This window comes from Strix aluco, chromosome 12 (genome assembly GCF_031877795.1).
Source record: "Strix aluco isolate bStrAlu1 chromosome 12, bStrAlu1.hap1, whole genome shotgun sequence".
NCBI classification, from domain to species: domain Eukaryota; kingdom Metazoa; phylum Chordata; class Aves; order Strigiformes; family Strigidae; genus Strix; species Strix aluco.
This window is the reverse complement of record NC_133942.1, coordinates 20,972,984-20,994,618: the sequence shown is the minus strand read 5'-3', so window position 1 is coordinate 20,994,618 and position 21,635 is coordinate 20,972,984. Positions and strand designations below refer to the sequence as shown.

Here is a 21,635-nt window from a genome sequence, read left to right as displayed (position 1 = left end):
CTGGAAAAGTAATTTGCACGTCCAGGCCAATTGTCTCCTCCTGCTCCCCACTTTTTGTCATGCAAAGTGCAAAGTTTCTGAGGATGTTTTTCTATCTGCCATTTAAAAGATTTCTTTTTCCTTCATGCTCTCATTAGACATTTCTAGTCCAGAGTCCCATCTCAAAACATCTAGTTCCAGATGTTGTTTAGAAATAAGGGTAACCATGGCATCTGTGGAAAACTGAAAAACTTTTGTGCACTCAACGTAAGACACAGTAGTTAGATTGTCTGAAAAGAAGTGTTATACAAGGCTAGTTCAAGTAAGGTCTTTGACTCAGTTAACCAAGTGTATGACAATGAGCTGATTGACTGCTGTTTTAAAAAAAGAAAAAAAAAAAAAAGCAAAAAAAATCTAACAGTACAATAATGAATTTAAATATTTAGCTTTTCTGGCCTCCTGACTGTGAAATGGCTGGGATTTCCAAGTGGAAGATTAAGAGAATACAGTCTTTGGGGATTTTCTTCAAGAAGCATTTTTTTCTGCATCAGTTCTAACAGAGAAAGGGCCAGAGTCTCTCTGGCATAAACTGATGTGACTCCACCGATTCTGACGTACCCTAGCCGATGCCTTGGTCTTTTCAAAATATTTACAGTAAATGTAATTCATTTTCCCAGCAGTATATTCCCTTTGCAACTAATAAAATGGCAGAAGCTAGAAAGCCTTTGAATGATGCAAGAAGCAGGGCATGGTATTAAGGTTCTGCCCTAGATAGACGATTCAGCACACCAGATGTTACAGACAGACCTTTCCATCCATCATCTGGCCTTTGGTATGTTTTTCTGGGAGCCTTTGCCCTGGCCCACATTTTGCAGCACACACTGTAGTATAACAGCCGATTTCCCAACTTGCTCTGGGGATAACATGACCCTGATGTCACAAAAGCAAGAAGGCCAGGAAGATAGGAAGAAAGAACAAGTAGGAAAAGGGAGGACAACACATAGATGTCTAAATAAATGCAGTCTTCTCTCCTAGCTTTGTTTTTCCATCCTGCCCATAGGCTCATGTTTGAGACAGTCTGTTGCTGTAACACTTGTCCTGGTACCAAAGAGCCAACTAACTGGTGTTTGCGTAAAGGCGAGTTAATAAAAATATATTCTGGTGATGACCAAGGGAGAAGAATGACCTTTTGCTTTTTTTTTTTCCTTCAAGCAGAGGGTCAGGGACCAAAGGAAGCACGAATAGAGAAGTTTCTAGAACTGAGTGGAGCCATGCAGTCAGATCAGCTTGGATCCAGTGTTTCCATAAAGAGTCAGCCCTTCCCTTTTATAGTTTATTCTAGATGCTGTTTCAGCCGTGCTACCAGCCCATCTGGCTGGTAACTCTTGGTGCTTCCCAGGGTGTTGGTGTTGCGGGGAAGAGGTAATGGAATGCTTCTTCAAGCAGCTCTCAAACCCAGCAAGGACTGCTCTTCTCTGAAGAATAGGAGTTGGTGTTATCTAGTCCTGTCCATTCTCCCTACAAATGGCATAGTTTCAGACTTTGTAATGACATGAGCAGGCAGGCCATCTTCCACAGTGTCTGTTGTGTCAGTGCACAAGGTATCAGACACTGCCTATAATTTTTTTTGTTTTCTTTTCCTTTCAGGCCACCCAAAAATTGCTGATTTTGTGAGAAGCAGACTATAAAGGAGATCCTGCTTGTTTATATGCTGACAAGCTGGTTTTCTAGCTCTGTTCATACCAGACTAAGTGCACCTCATCTTAGAAGCTAAGTGGCCCAGGAGCTGACTGGACAGATGTCACCCAGGTAATCCTGGGTGCTCTAGACACAGTGAGCAACAGTCAATATGAGTGAATATTGGAACACAAAAACCAAATGCATTAAAAGACTGTTCATCTGCTCTCATCACTGCTGACAGTACATTAGAGAGGAAGAAAAAAAATCTTTGCTATTTAGAATATATAATGAAAGGTGATACTTTGAAGAGGATGTAGAGATTAATGGATCAGACTAAGACATTCTTTCCTAGGTGCTATCTCGCAATGCATAAGTTATGTGCTATAAGATTTTGATACAGATTTTCTTTGCCTGGGTGTGCATGGTGATGTATTATTTGCTTCTACTGCTTTCCTGTACAATCAGCCAGACAGAAGGAGAGAGATGGTTGGGAAGTCTATGAAATGATAGTCCTTAGCGGGAATGTCTCTACCTGCCTTTCTGCTGAGCAATATGTAGATGAATGAAGCTGCTGTCGCAACGCACAAAATGTGACTAAGGACACAGAGAAGAAAAAGAGGAAGAATGCAGCATTTGATAGGAAGTGGGGAGTAGCTGGGTGATGTACTTTGCTGCAGATGTGATTCCTTCATTGCTCTTGACTCTTGCTTTCTCCTCCCCTCACTTTACTTGCTTTAAAGTATTCCATGGTCTTCTCTTTCCTCTTTTCCTGTCTTTGTAATTCCACACTCTTTCTTCCCTCTCCATTTCCCTTTTCCCAGATTATCTCCTGTCTATTTCCATTCTCTGTATGTCATGGCAGCAGCTTTTCTGTGAGAAAAAAATGACTGGGAATAGGACTCCAGCAGCAAAGTGAGGTATCTGTGGCAGTAGGGTAGGCTGAGATCAAAGGAGGACATGGCTGCTAAGGACTGTTACACGGGGCCCTATGTGACATATAGCGGCCATGTCTTGGCAGGATGCGAATGACCATCTGGTCATCCAACTGTCTGAGGTAACTGCATAGTTCTGATGGATGTAGCACTGACTGAGATTTTTGTCCTGAATGTAATGAACCACTGAATAGCTGTTGATGGGTTCCTATTTAAGTCTTGTCTCAACCTTATTGCCTTCCACCTGTTACAACTTCTATACAGATGAAAGGCCAGTCCCTGCAGCTTTACATGTTGAATGTGCAACCATGCCACATACTGTTGGAAAGAAGTTGCCTAGAAGATGCAGTCATGAACTGAAACTCCTATCATCTGGTGCTGACCACATATCATCATAGTAAAAGTGTTAGGCAGCATCACAGTCAAAGAACGTCCATCCTCTGCCCTTTTGGTGCACTAGTGGTGTAAAAACAGACTATGGATGCTTTGGTTAAAACCAAAAATACCTACACAGGTACAAGGCAGTTTCTTGCAACTGGGCTCAACCTTTGCAATACTCCTCAGAAGAGCTAAATATACCCAAGATACAAGGTTGTGGTCCCTTCGCACACACATGCTACCACTGTGCTATCAGTCAGATGACAGAGGAGCAGTGACATTGACTTGCAGTCCCGCCTCAGTCAGTGTAGTACTATTGGCACCAAAACCTGTGCATACTTTGTTGAAAAGAATAATAAACAAAACCTGGTTTCATCAGAATTTCAGCCTTCTGAAATTCTCTAGTGTATTATGAGATCTGAGTTCCAGCTCAAAGTCTTTTCTACAGGTAGTGCAATAAGAACAATGTGTTTCTGTGGGGATTCGCCATAGTCTAATATAGGTTGTGCTCATGCTTCCCTCAATGGCTACAGCAACATTTTCTATTGAAGACTGAAGTAAAAGGAATTGATGTCATGATGCCCTCTCTTCAAAAATCCTTCTCTTGCCTCTCATTTCCTTATTTGAAGTAGCACCTAGTTTCTCAGACTGTTAGTAGTGGGACATAGGACTATTCTTTGAGATCCTAAAGATTTTGGAATCAGGAAAACATGATTAATACATATGCAGAAGTCCCAACATACTGTTTGATTTGCTCATGGTTTATTGCTTGTGGTGAATCCCATGCAATCAGTGGAGTATGGCTCAGAGAGATACTTAAGTTTTTGAATAGAAGAGAGAAACTAGTATTTGGAATACCGATGTTCCAGGTTCCCCCTTAGCACTGGAGAAGAAATGCATAGGGAGCATTAAATCATGCAGCACTTTTAAACTCTTCTCTCCTTCCAATATGACAGCAAAAATTAAGTAGTTCAGTTCTGTGAGAGTTAGCACCTTCAGAGTCATGCTTAGGGCTGCAGGCGGTGGGAAGCAGAAGAATAGTGGAATATCCTCAGCAACACCACAGAAAAAATGGAATCAATTTTCTTGGACAAAGACAAGGATCCTTCAGCTCTGAGTCACACATCATGAATTTCTGAAGTGTCATATGGGGATGAAGAGAGTGAGTGTTATGCTGGGACTTGAAAAATGCTTGTTGACTCCTTTCTTAAAGAGAGAGGTTTTAAGCTTAAGCTCTCTAAGACACATGGTACAGGAAGGTTGTTCTGACAGGCTTGTGCCATATGGAAGATAGAGATCGCTAATTTCATAATATAGGGCATAGCCTCAGCAACAGTAGTACAGGATAAGGTCAGTGTAGCTGTTAACAAAGTTCATCCTATTTAGCATGTTGAGATAAGGCTTTTTAGAATCACCCACTGATCCATGACTCTGAAAGGTACGGAAGATTAGCAAGTAGCATCTGAAGAGATTTGCATTGCTATTAGAGCTCTGGAGGGGGAATTTAATGTACCCCTTGTCCACAATGTCAGTAAGCAACCCAAATGCTGCTGTAAGGGACTGGGTTGCTGACTAACTTATGTCACCATCAATCCAGGCTCCTGACACGTCCTGTTCAGTGACACTAACACTCCAGACTAAGAGTGGATTTATACCCTTAGCAGTTATATTTTATCTATGCAATGGCATTAGTTATGAGACTTACTCTGTTCCTCAGATCTCTATTTGAGCTGCTTGCCAGCTACAAAAGCAAATGATCTAAACTCACAGTCTGCAGTAAGATACTGAGTAGTTTCATATGGGTATAAGTCACAACAGTTACCAGAGTGTTGCATGTTTTGGAGGTATGCAAGCAAGTGGACTGTGGCAGCTGACACACACCTAAGAAAGTGCTTCAGCTTTGTTAAAAGAGAAGAGGGGGGAGTCCACAGAGGCCAGCTCCTTCTTCATTCTCAGAAGGAAATCAGCAGAGTGCATATGGACTGTTTCCAAAAGGGAGGAGGTGGTATGGTTTTGCAGATGACTGAGTGTATTTTGGGACTTGGGTCACTGTCACTTATTTATGTTTTCTGGCAGGATGTAATAGAAAGTTGGCTTCGTTTTGTCTTCATTCTGGGACTTTGCCAGGGACTGAAACACCTCACATCCAGGACTCTGTCCTGCTGCAGTCTTTGCAATATTGGGCTGCATTCTCTGATCATTAGCAAGAAACTCAAGGAGTAAGGGGAGATTCTGATTTTCAGTACCACCGTGCCACTGTGTGTTTAGATATAGAGGTCTAGTTTTAGCCAATTTCTGTTGAAGGTATGTAAAATAAAATAGAACATATAAGAAAGAAATATTTTAGGTGAAAGAATCTGTTCTTTCATATAAGCCACTATTTGCACAGGTAAAAGGCATATAATAAGGGAGGTGCCAGAAGGACACAAACTGTGTTGAAAGACACGTCATACTTGTAGCAAGGTCCCTTTTACACATCACACCAACAGGTAGAGATAAAGTGGAAAAATTGGGATATGTCACTGAAAAGGAACTTCCTAAAGGCATCTAAAATATATTGCTCAGACTGAAAAATTCAGTTCAGATCATTAGGGTTAACAGAGTGACTTCTTGATTAAAGAATAATGCTGTAACATGAGGCTGTTAAGGCTTTTTACATCTCTAGGAAAAAGTGACATTTCTGGTGGTTTTAGAGCCATCACTACCTCCTTCCTGAATCAGAGAGAGAGAGAACATCTGTCTGCTGAATCTCCTGTGTCTTTCATAGTATTAATATAATTCATACTTGCATAGCTTGTGAGATCTCATAGTATCACTCTTTACAAATACACCTTACTATAGTGACAGTTTATATTTTGCACTGAATACTCTTGCAGGTAGAAAGCACCAGGTGTGCTAGTCTGAATACGCGAGTGGCCTAGCAGTCACTGATTTCAGCAGAGCATCAACCAGCAGAGTGCAACAGCACAGCAGGGAAGCTAATACATTTTCATGCTGTTTATACAGAGTAGGAACACTGCAGGGTCATGGGCTCTGAAAAAGCCGAGTAGAATCCTGTGCTTCTGGGAAATACGAATCAATCTGTTTAGGAACTACTGCAATGGGGAACGTTACAATATACTGCACCGAGTTGCCTACCTTGGTGAGTAACTTTCTTCTCATGTTGTTGCAGTTCTCATTTGCTGCAGCTTTGGACTGGACCATGCTGGTGATCACACGCGGAGGATCAGGTGAGCTGTCTTCTGTCTCTGATGTGCATGGCTGTTGCGTTCTAGGACAGCAGTCAAAATCCTCTTGACCCCAACTGGTAGAGATCTCAAAGGGATCCGGGCATTTCTCATCAGGACTTGAGCCATCGTCACTGTTTTTGGCATTGCAAAGTATAAGTGATCTTGAAATGGAGCGAAACTTTCTTGACTTCCTGTTCCCAGCACTGCTCTTTCGATCCATCTTCAGAGAGGTGGTGGTGCTGCTCTTTTTCCTATCATTCTCCCATTTATGCGGCATGATACTTTCAATAACTTTCTTCGCTTCTCTGGTGCTAAATATCCTCCAGGAAAGGAAATATAAAAAGTAAGTTGTAATATACCCCACTTTCTCCCACTTAATAACCTACACTACTGAAAAGCCCTAATGAATAAATCGAATCAACAGAGCCTTTCAGTCTGCTAACAGCCACGTGATATCTCATGACTTGCTAATTCTGTTTCTGTGCAGTGCTCTACTAAATTCTCCCTCACCTTTTCATTCTCTTCCCGTGCTCCCCAAGCACAACAGAGTGTTTTTAATAAATGTTTTTGATGCTTCCATTGTGCTGCTTCCTTTGGGCTTCTGCTGAATTTGCATGTTGAAATCCCAAATTGAAAAGGAAGATACTTTAAAAGCATTATTCTATCCTCCTAACATTATTTGGAAAGAGGAAGCTCCTTCTGAAGTTTAATTCATGAAACCACTATAATTTGAAGAAGATTAATCGAATTGTTGAAGTTAAGTTCTCCACCTGGCACATCTGATTTGTAAGTGATTTAGCGAAAGTAGATCTTAGCCATGAGAGAGTAAGGAATGTCAGGCTACTATAAAACCCCTACCTTTGCAGACCAGAACTCACTTAAGACTGTGCATTTAACAGTAACAGAGAGATCCAGTGAAGCACTTAAGATGTGAATATCTGATTAGGGATTGAACTCTATAAAGGAATACAGCTCCAATACATCAATCGAAAAGTGTCCCATTACAGAAATGGTTTCAGCATATGAGTCAGCGTAAAAAATTAAGAGAAAATGAAAGAAATGCTATGCAATCAAAATGTGGCAAAAGCTGGAGCTTTTGTAAGATGAGTAATGAGCATGTTAAGATAACAAAGGAGAGCTTTGTTAAACTATTTCCTTTTTCTCTCAGAAAAAGTTTTCTAGCAATAATTTGGTAGGTATGTGTCAGTGCTGAAAATTCAACAAGAAATCGTCTAATTACTTCTTACTTTCTCAATTTTTATTATCATATTTATTACACAAACTTTTCTATTGTCTTCATAGTACCTAACCGACAATGTATGCTGCTATTCTAGAGAAAATACCTATTGAAAGTAAAGGATTTTCATAGATCAAAGATGCTGTAGGTGTTATACATAAAATTGAAAATCAATGTAGTTTGAAAAGCGCTTCTGAAGTACACTATTGAGGGAAAAGGTTTGTACATTGTGGCCTAAACTGGGTTGTTGTGTTTTGGGGGTATTTTTCCCTGCTTCTATGCACAATTAGGTAAGTATGTATGCACTTTGTATCTGAAATGCCACTGGTGATACAGAAATAGGAGGAGGCAAATTTTCTAAAGGCTCCTTACAGCCACAACAATAAACACAGACCTCAAGATCTGACCAAGACAGATTCATATAATAAATCTAAGCCAGCCTTATAATAAATCTCCAGGATTATTTTTCCTTTTTTTTTCCCCTCTCATACAAATAAGCAGGAAAAATAAAAACAGATGATAAAACACTATGCCATTGAGTATCTGTCTAAAGGAGCTATATGGCATTGCTGGAGAAATACACAATCCAGTGTGAATCTGAATTTGTTTGGATTTGTAGAAGAAAAAAATTTGCACATAGCTTTTTCAGGAGCAGCAAAGAGGTCCCTTCATCTCCCAGGGAGCAGGATGTTTATTTGTGCAGTCCTTTCTGGCATTTTTGATAGGTAATGTTCCTACAGCCTTCCATCGTAACTTATTTTCCATCATGCCATGCTCTGCTCCCTGATGTGTCTCTTCCAAAACAAAATCTCTAACACTTCAGAAACTTGTGCCCTGAGTATTGGAACTCATCAGATTTCCTAGCGGGACACTATTCCAGGGCAAAATTTAAGTTTGAAAGTATCCAGAGAACATGTCAAATTCCACAAAGCTGGTGTATTTTCTGCCCCTCTCCTGTGTGTCTTTGGGATCCTCTCTGCTCCTGTGGGAGAGTCTGACCTCACTGGATAGGAACATTGGAACCAAAGCCACTGGGCTCCCAGCCTCCCCCACGCTGGCATGAGGGAGGCTTTCGGGGTCAAACTGAACTAGCTTATTCTCCATTCCCTTCAATACACAGAATGTTCTCCTTTTTTCTTTTTTCAGACTAGCTTCTCTTCTTATGAATAACAAGATTTGCAACCATGGCTGAATGAAACCACGGTAGGGATGGAGGATTGCCGAACAGCCCAGCCGTGCTCCCTTCCTGAATAAAAGGACATCTAAGCCTATGTGTAAGGACGCAGAGGCCAGAGGGGATGGGCAAAGGTATGACATAGATGAAGCTCCACTTTAACACATGGACTTTATGATTGACATGGGGTCTTATTTCTCTAGGCTTAACCTTCCCTCGTGCACTGTTGAGAGAACCTACTTTTCAGAGCCTCTATGCAGTAATGTGTTTTGAAGTACAGAGATGAAAAGTGCTATCAATTATATTCAAACAATAATTTTGAGAATTGAAATAAGTAGTTGGTGGTGGTGTAATTCAGCATCAAAAGTTTGCAATTTTTTGTAAGCTTTTTTGTTGACTACTTTAGTTAAAATCTGACTGGCACATCCTTACTAGTATATAAAGATGTCCAAGGTGTGGATATTTGTTTGTTTGTTTCTTTTAAAAAATACACTTTTTAGCATTTTGGTGAGCCTAAAGCTTTAGTCTACCATAATATGTATATATCTAATTGCAATTTTTGAGTTGGGAAACCCCTGTTAGTGTCCCCAGTATATTAGGAAATTAATCTTGTAAAGCTTCATGTTGCTTTTCATGTATGTCTGAAGGTAGGTAAAAATGTAATCTGGTGCATTAGACCAGAATATTGAGTTGAAAAAGCAATAGGATGGCTAGGGTGAGGGGAACTTCTGTAAGTACCTCCCTTCAGCACCTGGGTAGGAAGTAACAGAGCTGCTTGCTGAAGGTGTGCAGAATGCACATCCCTTGAAAGTCTGCAACAGGGAATGGTACTCCTTCTGTGACTCTGGCATTTGCTATTAGACACTAGCAATCGGAATGTCAACAATGAGCCCAAGTTGCACTTTCAGACCTGAACAATCTTGCCTATGGGGTAAAATTAGAAGAAATAGCACTTTTCATTCAAGGATTTCAATGTTGTACAAACATCAACTGCAGTCCTACTTCCCCAAAGAGAAAGAATTTAAAAAGAGCTATTAAGCACATAGGTAAGCAGAAGACTTGATAGCTTAATGGTCAAAATACAGCTGTCTGGAGACTGGCATGCTAGAATGAAGGATGGAGAGATGCAGGCGCACTTTCTTGCTCTGCCTGAAGCTGCTGAGCTTGAGAAGGGAGCACTACCATCGGTACTAAATGCTCCAAGAAGTGCCTCTCAGACTATGCTAAGCATCTGGGATGCAGGGAACACACAGAAGCACCTGTTGAAACAGTGAAGGAAACATTGTTCTAAGTGCATTCTGCCATCCCACACCCCTGCAATGCCCCTGAGGAATTTTACCTTATGCACAGGGAACACCTCTTTTGCCCTGCTGCATCAGCTATTTCCTCCTCCCCCACCCCCACCAGAGCTCCGTTCTCTCAAAGACCAATTTTAATCCTGAATGACTTACCTAATATCCCAAAGCAAGCCAGTGGCTGAGGTGAAAATAAACCCAGTAGACCTGAAGACTTCCAGTTAAATATTTGCTCTTGCTCTACTAGATCACAGCCCAAGTCTTAACTAAGGCAATATCCTTTCCAGAGCTGCTGCTTCAGGGTTGCATAAGTGACAGAAATATAGGAGGTACCAAAAACATAGTCTATAAGTTTTCCAATAAAAATATCCAGAAATGTTATTTTACACAGAAAACAATATCACAAATGCCCGAGAAGCTTTATGTTTCTTTGGTATCTTCCATCAAAATTAATTCAAGGTATTGGTGGCATGAAAAATCACTTCAAAGTCAGTCCTCCAAACCATTCATCTTTTCCTCCAGTGCACTCACTGCTTGTCATTTTCTCTTGCCATTCTTATACCTCCAGCATGCCTGATGGAAGTTGTCTGTGGTTTGTAATACAAACCAAATGTTCCTTCTCTGTTTCTTTTTTCTTTTCCCCAAGCTTTATTTTTCCAGCTTTAAGTCTAAAAAGCCCTAACTCAGTCTGTCTTCTGCAAACAAAATACATGATTTGAGCTGTGCCCATTTGGTTCAAATTTTTGGTTGGATATTAAACCGAGCATTTACAAGATGCAAATAATTTGGTGTAGCTCCCAGATTGAAGGCGAAAGCTCTGCTGTTAACCAGACAGTAGGAAAGATAGAACTTTTCTTTACCAGCAAGAACAAGATGAGTTTTCCATTACCAAGTGCTAACAGCATGATATCTTGCATCCCGTTTTAATCAAGATCTTGTGATCTTTGTCAGATTCATTACTGAGCAGTACTATTAGTACTGAACTGTAGCAGATGTCTAGGATTTCCAGGCAGTAGGAAGAGCTAGAGATTTGGAAGTTTTCTAATAAAGAGTAAGAAACTCTTGGAGAGTTGAATTTACTGTTAAAAAATTAAAAATACCTAATTGTAAAATAAAAATTCGAAAGGAGGAACTTACAACAGCGAGGCAGACAAACCTGACTCCTGCAGAAAGCTGTTCCTCTTCATAGGCCTGGCAAAAAAAGACAGAGTGAATAATTGAAAACACACTCTCATGATGTCACGTGACTCGGTTTCAGTAATTCTGCTCAGTACATTGGAACGGAGCTATTGTTTCCTAATTGAAGAAAATGTCAGCAAGGATAGATAAACAAAAGCAATGGGATGCAGTATTGGGGAAACTGTTTCCAGCAGCCTCCCAGCTACCCAGAGAAGGCAAGACCATTTAAGGAGTTTGTCATTTGTTTTTACCCATCGCTCTCTGGTCCTAGGATTGATGGGGTTCAGGCGTGTTGAACATACTTGGGGGGCAAGTGTGGGGGGCAGCCAGAATCCGTGCTAATCAAATGCAGGATTTCCTGCTGGAGGCTGAGATGGCAAGCATGTTTCTTGTAATTTTTAGTAGATATTTTAAACATTAAACTAGTAAGAATTTCATAGGCCACTTCTGCTCCAGAAGCAAAACATAATGGGAGCCACTTTTCAATGCCAAGCCCTTGTGCTCTTCACTGTGAAGTGGCATGGTCCCTTTAACCTAACAATTCTTAAATACTCTCCCTTCTATGCACTAGACTGTGACTTTGTGGTCCAAATTGATCAAGGACTCAGAAAACTGTTGCTTTTTCCATAGAGCATCCGGGAAATTAGAACCATGCCATGGATTCCCCATTGCCTCAATAACACCTTTCATTTGCTGCAAAGTAAATGGTTCAAAGTCTATTCTACTATTGTGGTGACTCCCCCCACGAAACACTGCTTGAGTTGCATCCACCATCAATTGTGGGAGCAGGCAGCCACCTTGCTGCCACATCCCTAGGCACACTTATTCTCTTTCATTCACCACACAGATCAATGTGTCAGTCCCCAGCTGTCGATCCTCAGTTCTGCTCACACTGACAAATAACAATCTTGCTGCAGAAACCTACTTTCTCTCAATGAATTTGTGTGATGAGACACATAGGGAGTTTGTAGATTTTAAAAAATGTTCCATAAAAGAAAGAATTGTCTCCGAAACAGTTAATGTTAGTTTATTGTAATAATGAGGCTTCTTTGGAATGTTGTCACAAATTATAAATCCTATACTTTTCAGGAAAATGTAAACGGAAACCTGAATTTTACACCTGGTTCTGTCTGGTCACGGAAATGGTCAACAAGACAGTGCTTGGACACCTGCTGCCCTCTGTCTTCTGTGGCTTGAAGGTCCTAGCTTTACTGGTCTGTCACTAAACTCGCAAAAGAGAGAGAGAAATTATAAACTGTGAAGACAAGCATCTGCCCCATGAGAATGATGCATGTACTGGGAGAAAAAGCGAAGATGAAATCTCTGCTCTGTGCAGTGTCTACAGGAGACCCAAAACACTCTGTCCCTCATGATACAATTGTGGCTAATTTATATTTTAAATGTTTACAAAAAGAAGAGAGTTTGATATTGTTTTCCCAACAATTAAGTTTTCAGGATATTAGTTCCCCAAAGGAAATCAGTTGTAAAGGACACAGTTTTAACCTGGATCAGTGGATAACAATAAACATGGAACATTACCCAACTCTTTTAAATTCTAATCTTGTAGAAGAACCAGGATTTGACACTTGAGTAGTGAACAAGAGTTATCAAGTAGCTTTCCTGGAAAGGAGGAGAAATGGGGAGCTGACTAGTGTTTTGGGAAAGAGTTCCTCACTGTATTTGAATAGAGAAGAACCATGACCTTGTACATAACGTGGTTTTATAGTGCTAGCACTGAAAAATGAAATATCAATGAGGAAGCAAAGCTACATACTGTTTACCACTTAACTGTCTTACACTGTAACACACACATGTTTTTGTTTAGCAACAGAGAACTCATTCACACAAAATCTCAACAGCCCCTGAGTTTTGATCCAAACTGATTGAGCTGGAAGCTCAAAAGCATTGGAAAGCTTTTTTTATTTCTTCCCATTGTCACATGCTATTGCATTTCCTGACTATGGGCTGAATACCGTAGTCCCTAAGCCACTGGGAGTTTTGTTCATTCAGAATCTGGACTTCTGCCAGGGCCAGCAGCAGAAACATAAATATCACAAGGAGGGGCTGTTTTTTCATGTTGTTTCACTCTAACCTTTTGCAGTTTTTTCCATCTTCTCTGTACAGTAATTGTTCAGTGCCCAGTGGTGAACAGAAAAGCAGGTTTTTAGAAGCCATAAGGAAAAGGAGAGAGAGAGACCCTCTGCTGTGCCTGCCATGTTGCTCTAATGGTATGCTTTGATATTGGATACTGTGGTCAATCTTCATTACTTAGCTCAAAGGTATTGTACCAGGAAAAGGGCAATGAACACTGATCAGAGGCTGGGATTTTATATTAAAAGATTGAAATTATGTGGACTCTGCTTTGCAGAAATGAGCTGCATTGATAAAGGTTTATGAGATAATAGGTACTATAAGGAAAATCAGCTGGGTTTCTTTACTGCCTTCTCATGTGAGGGCCAGGAAAAGAGGAATGCAGTAAAATGAAGAGAGTTCAAACAAATAAAAGGAAATACTTGAAACCTAAAGCATAATTAATGTGTGGAACAAGAAGATAGCAGAAATCATGAGCACTTTGAAGTTAACTGTTTTGCCTTTGGTTTCAGTGGGACAGAGATTTCACCCCAAGAAGTAAGTTCATGAAAATAGCATCTGCAGTTAAAGGGAATAGCATACAGAAGGGGCAGCAAGTCTTGCTTCAGAATAAAAGTCAAATTGTACCATTCACAGGTAGAGTGATACTTCTGCTGTGGGACAGGGTCCTAGTTACCATAAAATGGAGTAACTTTTCTGATGTTTGGAGTCAGTGTCTATTGGAGGTGGGAAAAAGAAATAGAGGAGCCACTGAATTTCTTTTTTCTGACAGGTTTTCACTTTTGCCTGACTAAAATCAGGATGAGTCTGGAACCATAGCAGATACAGGAGCTGATCCCTCTTTTCCCCACATTATTTTCCATATCCAAAGGTTTGGATTCTAGAGGACAAATATGCAGACTATTCAGTACTAAATATTTGCCTGTTGCTACTGGTGATAACCTTTTCCAAAAAGGAGCATATAAATTTAAACAGAACTTCAGTACTGGGCAAAGCACATCTTAAGTAATGATGGAACTTATCCTTAGTCCTGATCTCCACCCAACTCTAAATACCTCTTGTGTTAATAGGAAAGAAAGCCAATACTTTGAAGCATTCTAGTTTTTGTCCTGTCTTTACATTGCTCATCAAACTGATGAATTACTTTTGCCTTAAACACAGTCACAATTTTCATATTTTGCCATATTCCAGAGAACAGTTATGTTGCACAGGACAATCTATCCCCTCATTGCTGCTAAGCCAGGACTAGATTAGTCATCTCTGTCTTGGGTTTCACAACTTTCACTCTGCCCTTCCAATCCATCAAAACATAGCAACATGGCATGTTGAGTCACCCTATAAACACAGTTCATTTAGTATCCTTCTCCATCAATGGCTAATAGCAATTGCTTCAAAGGGAATACCTTGTAAAAAAAACCAACCCAAAAACAAGAATCAAGAGAGCTTGCTTTCAGGATGTTTCTTCTGAGTTCCTTTATTGGTGAGAGTAGACTGGCACTCTGAGGTTTTGTATGTATTCCAGAGTTGTTGGAGCTTTTTACATTATGACTGGATAGTCTCATTTTAGCAGAAGATACAGCTGACCCATAATGGATAAGTATTGCATTATGTCAAATTAGGTAAATCTCTTTCTAATTCCTTTGTCACTTAGTACCTAACTTTTGCCAGGAAGCACAAAGAATTTTTTTTTTCTTCTACAGATGAAATGAATCCGGTGTAATGTAACTAATTTATCCATTTCTGGCTCCCATTAAGCTTTTGATTTCAAGAGTATCCAGAGGCAATGAGTTTCGTGTGTTACATAAAAATGTACTTGTAATTGTTTTAAGTTCACTGCCTCTAAGATTTGTTCAGTTCTTGTACTAGGAAAAATATCCTGATCTTCAAGTCTCTGTAGAATCCTTTTCTCATTGATCTCTGTACTGATGTCATCCTCTATCTTCTACATACTTTTATCTTTTCTTCTTCTGCCCCTCCTTTCTCTCAGCTTCATGCTGCTTTCATATGTTTGGATCTCCTCCTTTTTCTTCAGACCTTTTTTTAAAAATCCAATTCCATTTGTGAACTTTATTACCTGACTCTCTCATAATGATATCCAGCTCTGCAGCCTTCTAGACTGTTTTCCAGTAAATTGCCTTCCTGTGAGTTAATAAAAGTTCCTAGACCTTGTCTTTCCCAATACGTTTGTGTTGCATGACATGCACTCATCCTCTGCGTGATTACTAACCTTATTCTGGTGTCCTTACTTGCTGCAGTGCCTTAGAGGTAGGCTGTAAAATACTGCTTAAATAGTTCCATGGAAGAGGGTCTAATACTGAGTGAACACTCATCAAAAAGGATTTTTACCTCTTCTCGAGAACATATCCTGGAACTCTATGAAGAATATGTCACTGTATACATATAATGTTTTGCTTACAGAAAAAGTAGCCTATGTGATCTATATAAGTATTGTGTTAAGAGCATGTGATTGAAAACTACAGCACCATCAGTGTAAAGAGCACTGACTGTAGCCATGGTGTGGCATATGAGTCACAGAAAGAATGGTACCCTTTTAATAAAGTGTTGTGGGTTGTCTTTGTTATTTTAATATCTTTGCCCTGCGCATATAGACTATGTGTAAGAGATTATGCTGGGCTTAGAGAAACATTATGAAATATTTGTGTCCACTAAGAAGTTGTTAAATATCTGGTACTGAAGAAAAGATCCATCGTTTTTTTTAAAGCTGTTGACCAATACACAGTTTATAACTTACTGTAGCACCAGAGTAGTAAAAACGTTGTGTGAGCTCCCCTGTATGGTATCATTCTAATTCAAAACAAATATTTCAAAAAGTTATGACTTTACCTCTTCTTTCCGCATTTCCAGTCACATAATGTTCCTTTTTCATCTGACTTTGCAGTCTTTTTGATTTATATTCCCCTGAACTGTATGCTGACATAAGGGGCCCTTTAGGTTGAATGAAAGGAGAATTATCAATTGCCAAAACTATGATTTATCAGGAAGAAAGGGCAAAAGCAAAATGAACTTACTCTACATACAAAAATCATATGAAAAATTTCTCCATATTTTTCATGAATTCAGTATAAAAGGTGTAATTAGACCTGTCTGTTTTCACATTTTATTGTGAGTCCATGTTGGATTCTGTCATATTCGTTGCTACTGTCTTCTCCTTTACCCCTTGAACAGCCAGGTGTGAATGAATGGAAGTACTGAAAAGGTGAATAGAGTTAGTCCATCTGAGTACCTCAGATAGATTGTTACACTGGTTAGTTACCATTGTTTTAAACATTGCTGTGTCCTGATACTCATTTGCTTTTATTTCTGTCTCTGTCCAAAAGAGCTTGGCTATTACTGTTATGGCCCATAATCACTTCCCAGTATTTTTTGTGAAGATCAGTAAGGGGGACCGTGAAGTGAGAGGTGTCTTGGAACTTTAGTGCATGACCTAATATTTGATTGCTTTTGGGGTTTTGTGGTGATCTCAGTTTAAACATTGGAAAAATAACTGTTAAATCCACAGTGTCTGTAGTCCAGGGCTACCAGTTAGTAAGTGATTAAGCTCCATAGTATTAGGGAGTGGAAGGGATACTTTAATCTGTAAGAAATTGGTATAACTCAGATGACAGGTACTATATTTATTTTGCAGCTGATGGAGGGGACAAAAGCAGCTATATGATTGGATTGTGTGACAGATTGCCTCCAGACACATGGCTGTCTTGTGAATAGACTATCTGGAAAGGCTGTCTGGATATGCACAAAAAGCTGGTATGTCTGTGAATGCGTAAAAGAGCACGCTGAGGCTCACACAATGCCGTGTACTACAGTAAGCTTGGTCCTGAGGGCAGCCACTGAATGACCCTGACACTGGAGCCGAGACGTGCTCAGGGAGGTCAAATTTTCTAGTGTCCTTTCCCTATGTATGCTCATTTTTGATCCGGAGAATATCTAATCATCTCTCCAGAAGAATTAATATTATATCCTTTCTCTCAGCTTGGATTTCCCAAAAGAAACAGCCTCTTCTGGAATTTAAGTCCCAAGTAGTTTTCCAAAATCATGTTCTAAGACAACCACCAACATAATGCATGACTTCCTTTCTGGTTCTTTCCTTCTTCAACATCTTTTAAACTGATTATAAATATTCTCCTTTAATTTGTGGAGTGAATCTTAAAAGACTTGACTCAAATAAACATTCAAGAGGTAAGAATACCCAGACCTTTGGGGGTTGCATACAAGAACGGGAGTTTTAAAGTTGTTTTCTTCCTATTTCTGGCAAAAATGGAGGACCCTAAATGCGTAAAATGAGTAGAGGAAAAATGTTAAGATTTTGACTATATCAGTTTAGACTCAGCATTAATCTTGGGCAAAGGTGTAAACTACCTATAACTTAATCTGATCAATCACATCTAATACACACCACTCCCTATAAAGCAGTAACAATCTGCTCCAGCTCATTTTTTGACAGAGCGCTGTATTGGATCTAGAGATCTCCTTCCAGCTCTGATAGTGACCTGCTGTTTTGACCTTAGATAACTTTACTTTCCCTCACTTCAGTCCTTGTCTTCATCAATGAAATGGGTTGTGGCTGTTGCCTTCTTTCTTGGATGTGTGGCGTGGGGATTGCTCTGATGAAAAGTACTATAAGATAATTAAATGGTATTTTTTTAATGGGACAATGAACAAAACAATTAACAACTCTTAGAAAACAATAAGAATTTGCTGGTGTCAAGTAATATCCTACACCAACCCATCTCAAATTATACAGAATCTATCACATATAAAGTTTATTCCATATTATAAAGCATGCAAGTTATTTTACAGTGTACAGTATGTGTCATACTGTAACACAGACAGCATCAATACTCTATAAAAGTACTAGGCAAATAAAAGCAGCAGATCACATCACCGGTGCTCTCTAACAGCAAAGAGCTGTAAAAGTGCTGAAGCTGTCATCGTCTGTTGGGTCAGTCCTTCAGCATAAACTGAAGCAATTTGACAGCCCCACAGCTTTATGTCACCCGTTCACAGCCACAGGCTGGCACAGTGGGGGAAGAGGGGAGTGTTTTGTCCCCACCTCCACCCTGACAGCAATCCCTTGCAGAGGAGCAGCGAGGGGTCTCCCAAGGGACTGCTTGCCAGGAGGTGTGTGCTCAGCTCGGAGCATACCAGCTCCACGACAAATGCAGTTATACTGGCAGTATGGGTAATATATCATCAATATGTGTGTGCTATACTAGCCTGCACGGTTTTCCTCTAGGCTTGTATGAATCAGTTACTAATGAGGCTCATAATAAAGGATACTATTAAGTGAACACTGCATTAATAATGCTGGCAAGGTTTCAAGTCTACAGATGTTATTTATAGTATATGACTAAACAAATACGTATCCCCTTTGAGGCTGAGACTCTGGAGCAATTTACTGATTTCCTGTATAGGCTAGTTCATGCAGAGATTCAAGTAAATAGTGCATTTGGATGTCTTGCTTGGAACTATGATCTGAAACTGTAGTAGATAATTATATTAATGTTTAATTTTAAAAAGGTTTGGAAATGTGTATGTGTTTTCAGAGGATTAGATACTACTCCTATCTAGTTCTTACAAAGAAATGCATTTTTTTGCATTGTTTCTTTAAAGAAAAATAAGATATTTAAAGAATATAGCCTGCAGTTACACAGCAGAGTTGAAATGAGTAGAAAGGTCAGAAACAATTCTGGAAAAAATGGACTTAACAAACGCTAAAAAAACTTTAAAATCCGATATCTTCTTCTTTTCATCTGGTTTTTAAATTCATTCATTTCTCTTATTTATGAAGGTTAATTATCAGTGAGAGAGATTCTGTTCATTTAAAATGCTTTCGAGTAATGAATAATTTGATTTGTGATTTTGTTTCTTTTCTGCCTCTTATAATATTGCAGGTTTAGAGAGGCCTTCAAACATGAAGAAAGCTACAAACTCACAAACGTCTCTGGTCCACACTGCTGGCTTTTATATGTGTCAGGAGAAATAGGATAAATGTTATACAGCCAACTAAAAGTGTCCTAAATTAAGGTACTTCCATGTAAAGCATCTCTGTTTTAAGTCATAATGCTGATTATTGAACAACAATAATTTACTTCAGATTTCTCATATAATTTAAAAACAAAACAGCAATGACAGTGAATAGACAGACAAAAACAGAGTTTGTGAAACAGCTCTGGGTTCACCTCTTACCTATTTTCTCTTCTAAATTCTGAAATTAAAACAGTTGAAAATGATACATACTGACATGTAAAAAGAGCTGACTCTATGATGCCTAATAATTTGCTATAAAAATATCACTTACCATTGCCAAGTATCTTCTTATTTAAGTCCACTATTATCATGTCTTCTTGGATATGAAATATGCAGTAGAGTCAATTCCCAGTGTGTAAAATACTTGACAAAATAATAAATGTAGTGTAACTCCACAGTGTTTGGATATTTGAATGTAACTCCTAAGCATTCAAAGTGACTACTCAATATAACAACTTTTCCTCTGCAGAAAATGCCTTGCTGTTTGCCAGCAAATCTTTAATGCTTTAGATTGGGTATTTCCAACTACCGCCCTACTTGCTAGGCAGATGTGTATAAAAGAGATGTTATTTCACTGAATCAACCACTGAGATCGTAACCCTTTTCCTGTACCACAAACAGAAACGTAAAACCTCAGACTTTCCTTTTGGACTTTTACTGACTTGTGTCTGTTGTAAGAAAGCAAAACACAACTAGTCCAAAGGCTAATATATGGAAAATGTGTTAAAATGTTTTAGATCATCTCATTGCTTCTCATTCCTGCAATTCATTGGTTAACTGGCTCATTCTGTGTTTATGTAGTTGCATGGTACAAATACAACACCTAAACTTCTTGCCCAAAGTTGAAATGATTCATTTATTACTTTTTACACCACCACCCCACCCCCCCCCCAAAAAAAAAAAAAAAAGAAGAAAGAAAACACACAGTGCTCATTTAACCCAAGTGACTGAAAACGCCTTTCATAAAGTCTGCAAGGGCTTTGGGAGGTTTTTCTTTGGTGAATAAAGTCTGTGTAGTGGAGGTAAGAGTTTTGTCTGAGGATGGCAGAAATCAAGCTAAAGCAAACAGACACAAACCAGGATCTTTTTGCTGTGTGAAAATAAGATAATAGTAAAGGAGGTGCAAATGTTATTCATATCAGATCACTTGACAGGGATTCATTGTTTTGGGGAACTGAGTGGAGGCGGGACAAGAGAGGAGGTATTTTTGTGAGGGTTTGTAAGACTCTGTTAGTGCTTTTTATATCATTGGTCAACATTTATTTATGTCTTTTTGTGAGGTAATTACCCTAAATAGATAATACGTAGGGTTTCTATCTTCTGGTTGCTTATAAATATTAGTTAATTAAAAGTTATAGCCACAGTGGGGAAAGCACAAGCAAAATCATGAGTGAGGGCTATACTAAGAAGTGGAAAACAGGACTGAGTAAAGACATGTCTTCTGCTCCTTTTTCTATACTGCAAAGAATGGGGCTACATGATAAGTCACTATTTTACAGGTCATACCACCCTGATTTCTGATACTGGCTGCAGATCCAGTCACTGTTAGAAAGAGGGATTACAATGGGTAACCCTTGTTCTCCTGCCTGTATTCCAGCCATTAGATAAGTACCTCTAGCACAACTCTGACGGGACAGTGTTAGTCTGCTTTCATTCATCATCCTCTCCAGATGGGTATTAGACTTAATCAAATTCTAGCCCTAACAGCTTGTTTCAGGACCACAGCTGGAATCAGCATGTCTAGACTAGCACTGATTTATTCCTGGCTCTCAGACCTAGATGTATACTACTATTCCATATGCTTCCTGTTAGAGAGGTAATAATGCCATTTCACAGCATAACATTAATTTTTCTCTTTTCCTCCCCTTTTTATTGTAATTAGAATTTATTTTACTTATGTGGGAAAATGTCCTGCCCCTGCTCTGGACAAGACTACTGCCAGTTCTGCGGGAACAGAGCAAACTTCCAGACAAACAAAATAAAGTTCACAAAGGAAACAGTTAAATTTTCAGACTGTGTTCACTGTCACAGAAAATGCTAAACACATTTGTAAGTTATATAAAACTGCATCAATTCATATTTTCCCCTTCTGGTTTCAGAGCCCAGAACAGTAAAAGGACCTTGTGACATCTCTAGGCTCTCAAGAGTTTAGTAATAAAAATAAAAATCCTCAGCAGAAAACAACACTCCACACCCTCCCACTGCTGGGCAATCAAGTTTCCCATTTTCCTCACTCTCAGACTAAAATAAAGTTAAATTTACAAATCTGACATCTATTTATAGCAAGCACTCTATGCTAGGAACCACAGAGGTTGGTATATATCATTGTCCATAATCCACAGGACAGCTTTCAACTTGGCATGTCAAGTAATTAGGACAGAAATCTTCTGCCTTAATTAATATCTAGGCAAC

The 21,635-nt window shown here is 39.3% G+C and overlaps 1 protein-coding gene across 2 annotated transcripts in view; it reads right to left on the bottom strand.

Moving 5' to 3' along the window:
- IL16 (interleukin 16) overlaps nt 1–11,092 on the bottom strand; it is a 37,053-nt gene extending 25,961 nt beyond the window's left edge. For both annotated transcript variants that reach the window (XM_074836985.1, XM_074836986.1), the window contains exons 1-2: nt 11,043–11,092; nt 6,108–6,519 (exon numbers count right to left, since the gene is read on the bottom strand). In XM_074836985.1, coding sequence (XP_074693086.1) covers nt 6,108–6,519; nt 11,043–11,092 — 462 coding nt within the window. The remainder of the gene's footprint in view (nt 1–6,107; nt 6,520–11,042) is intronic.
- Between the last annotated feature and the right edge of the window lie 10,543 nt (nt 11,093–21,635).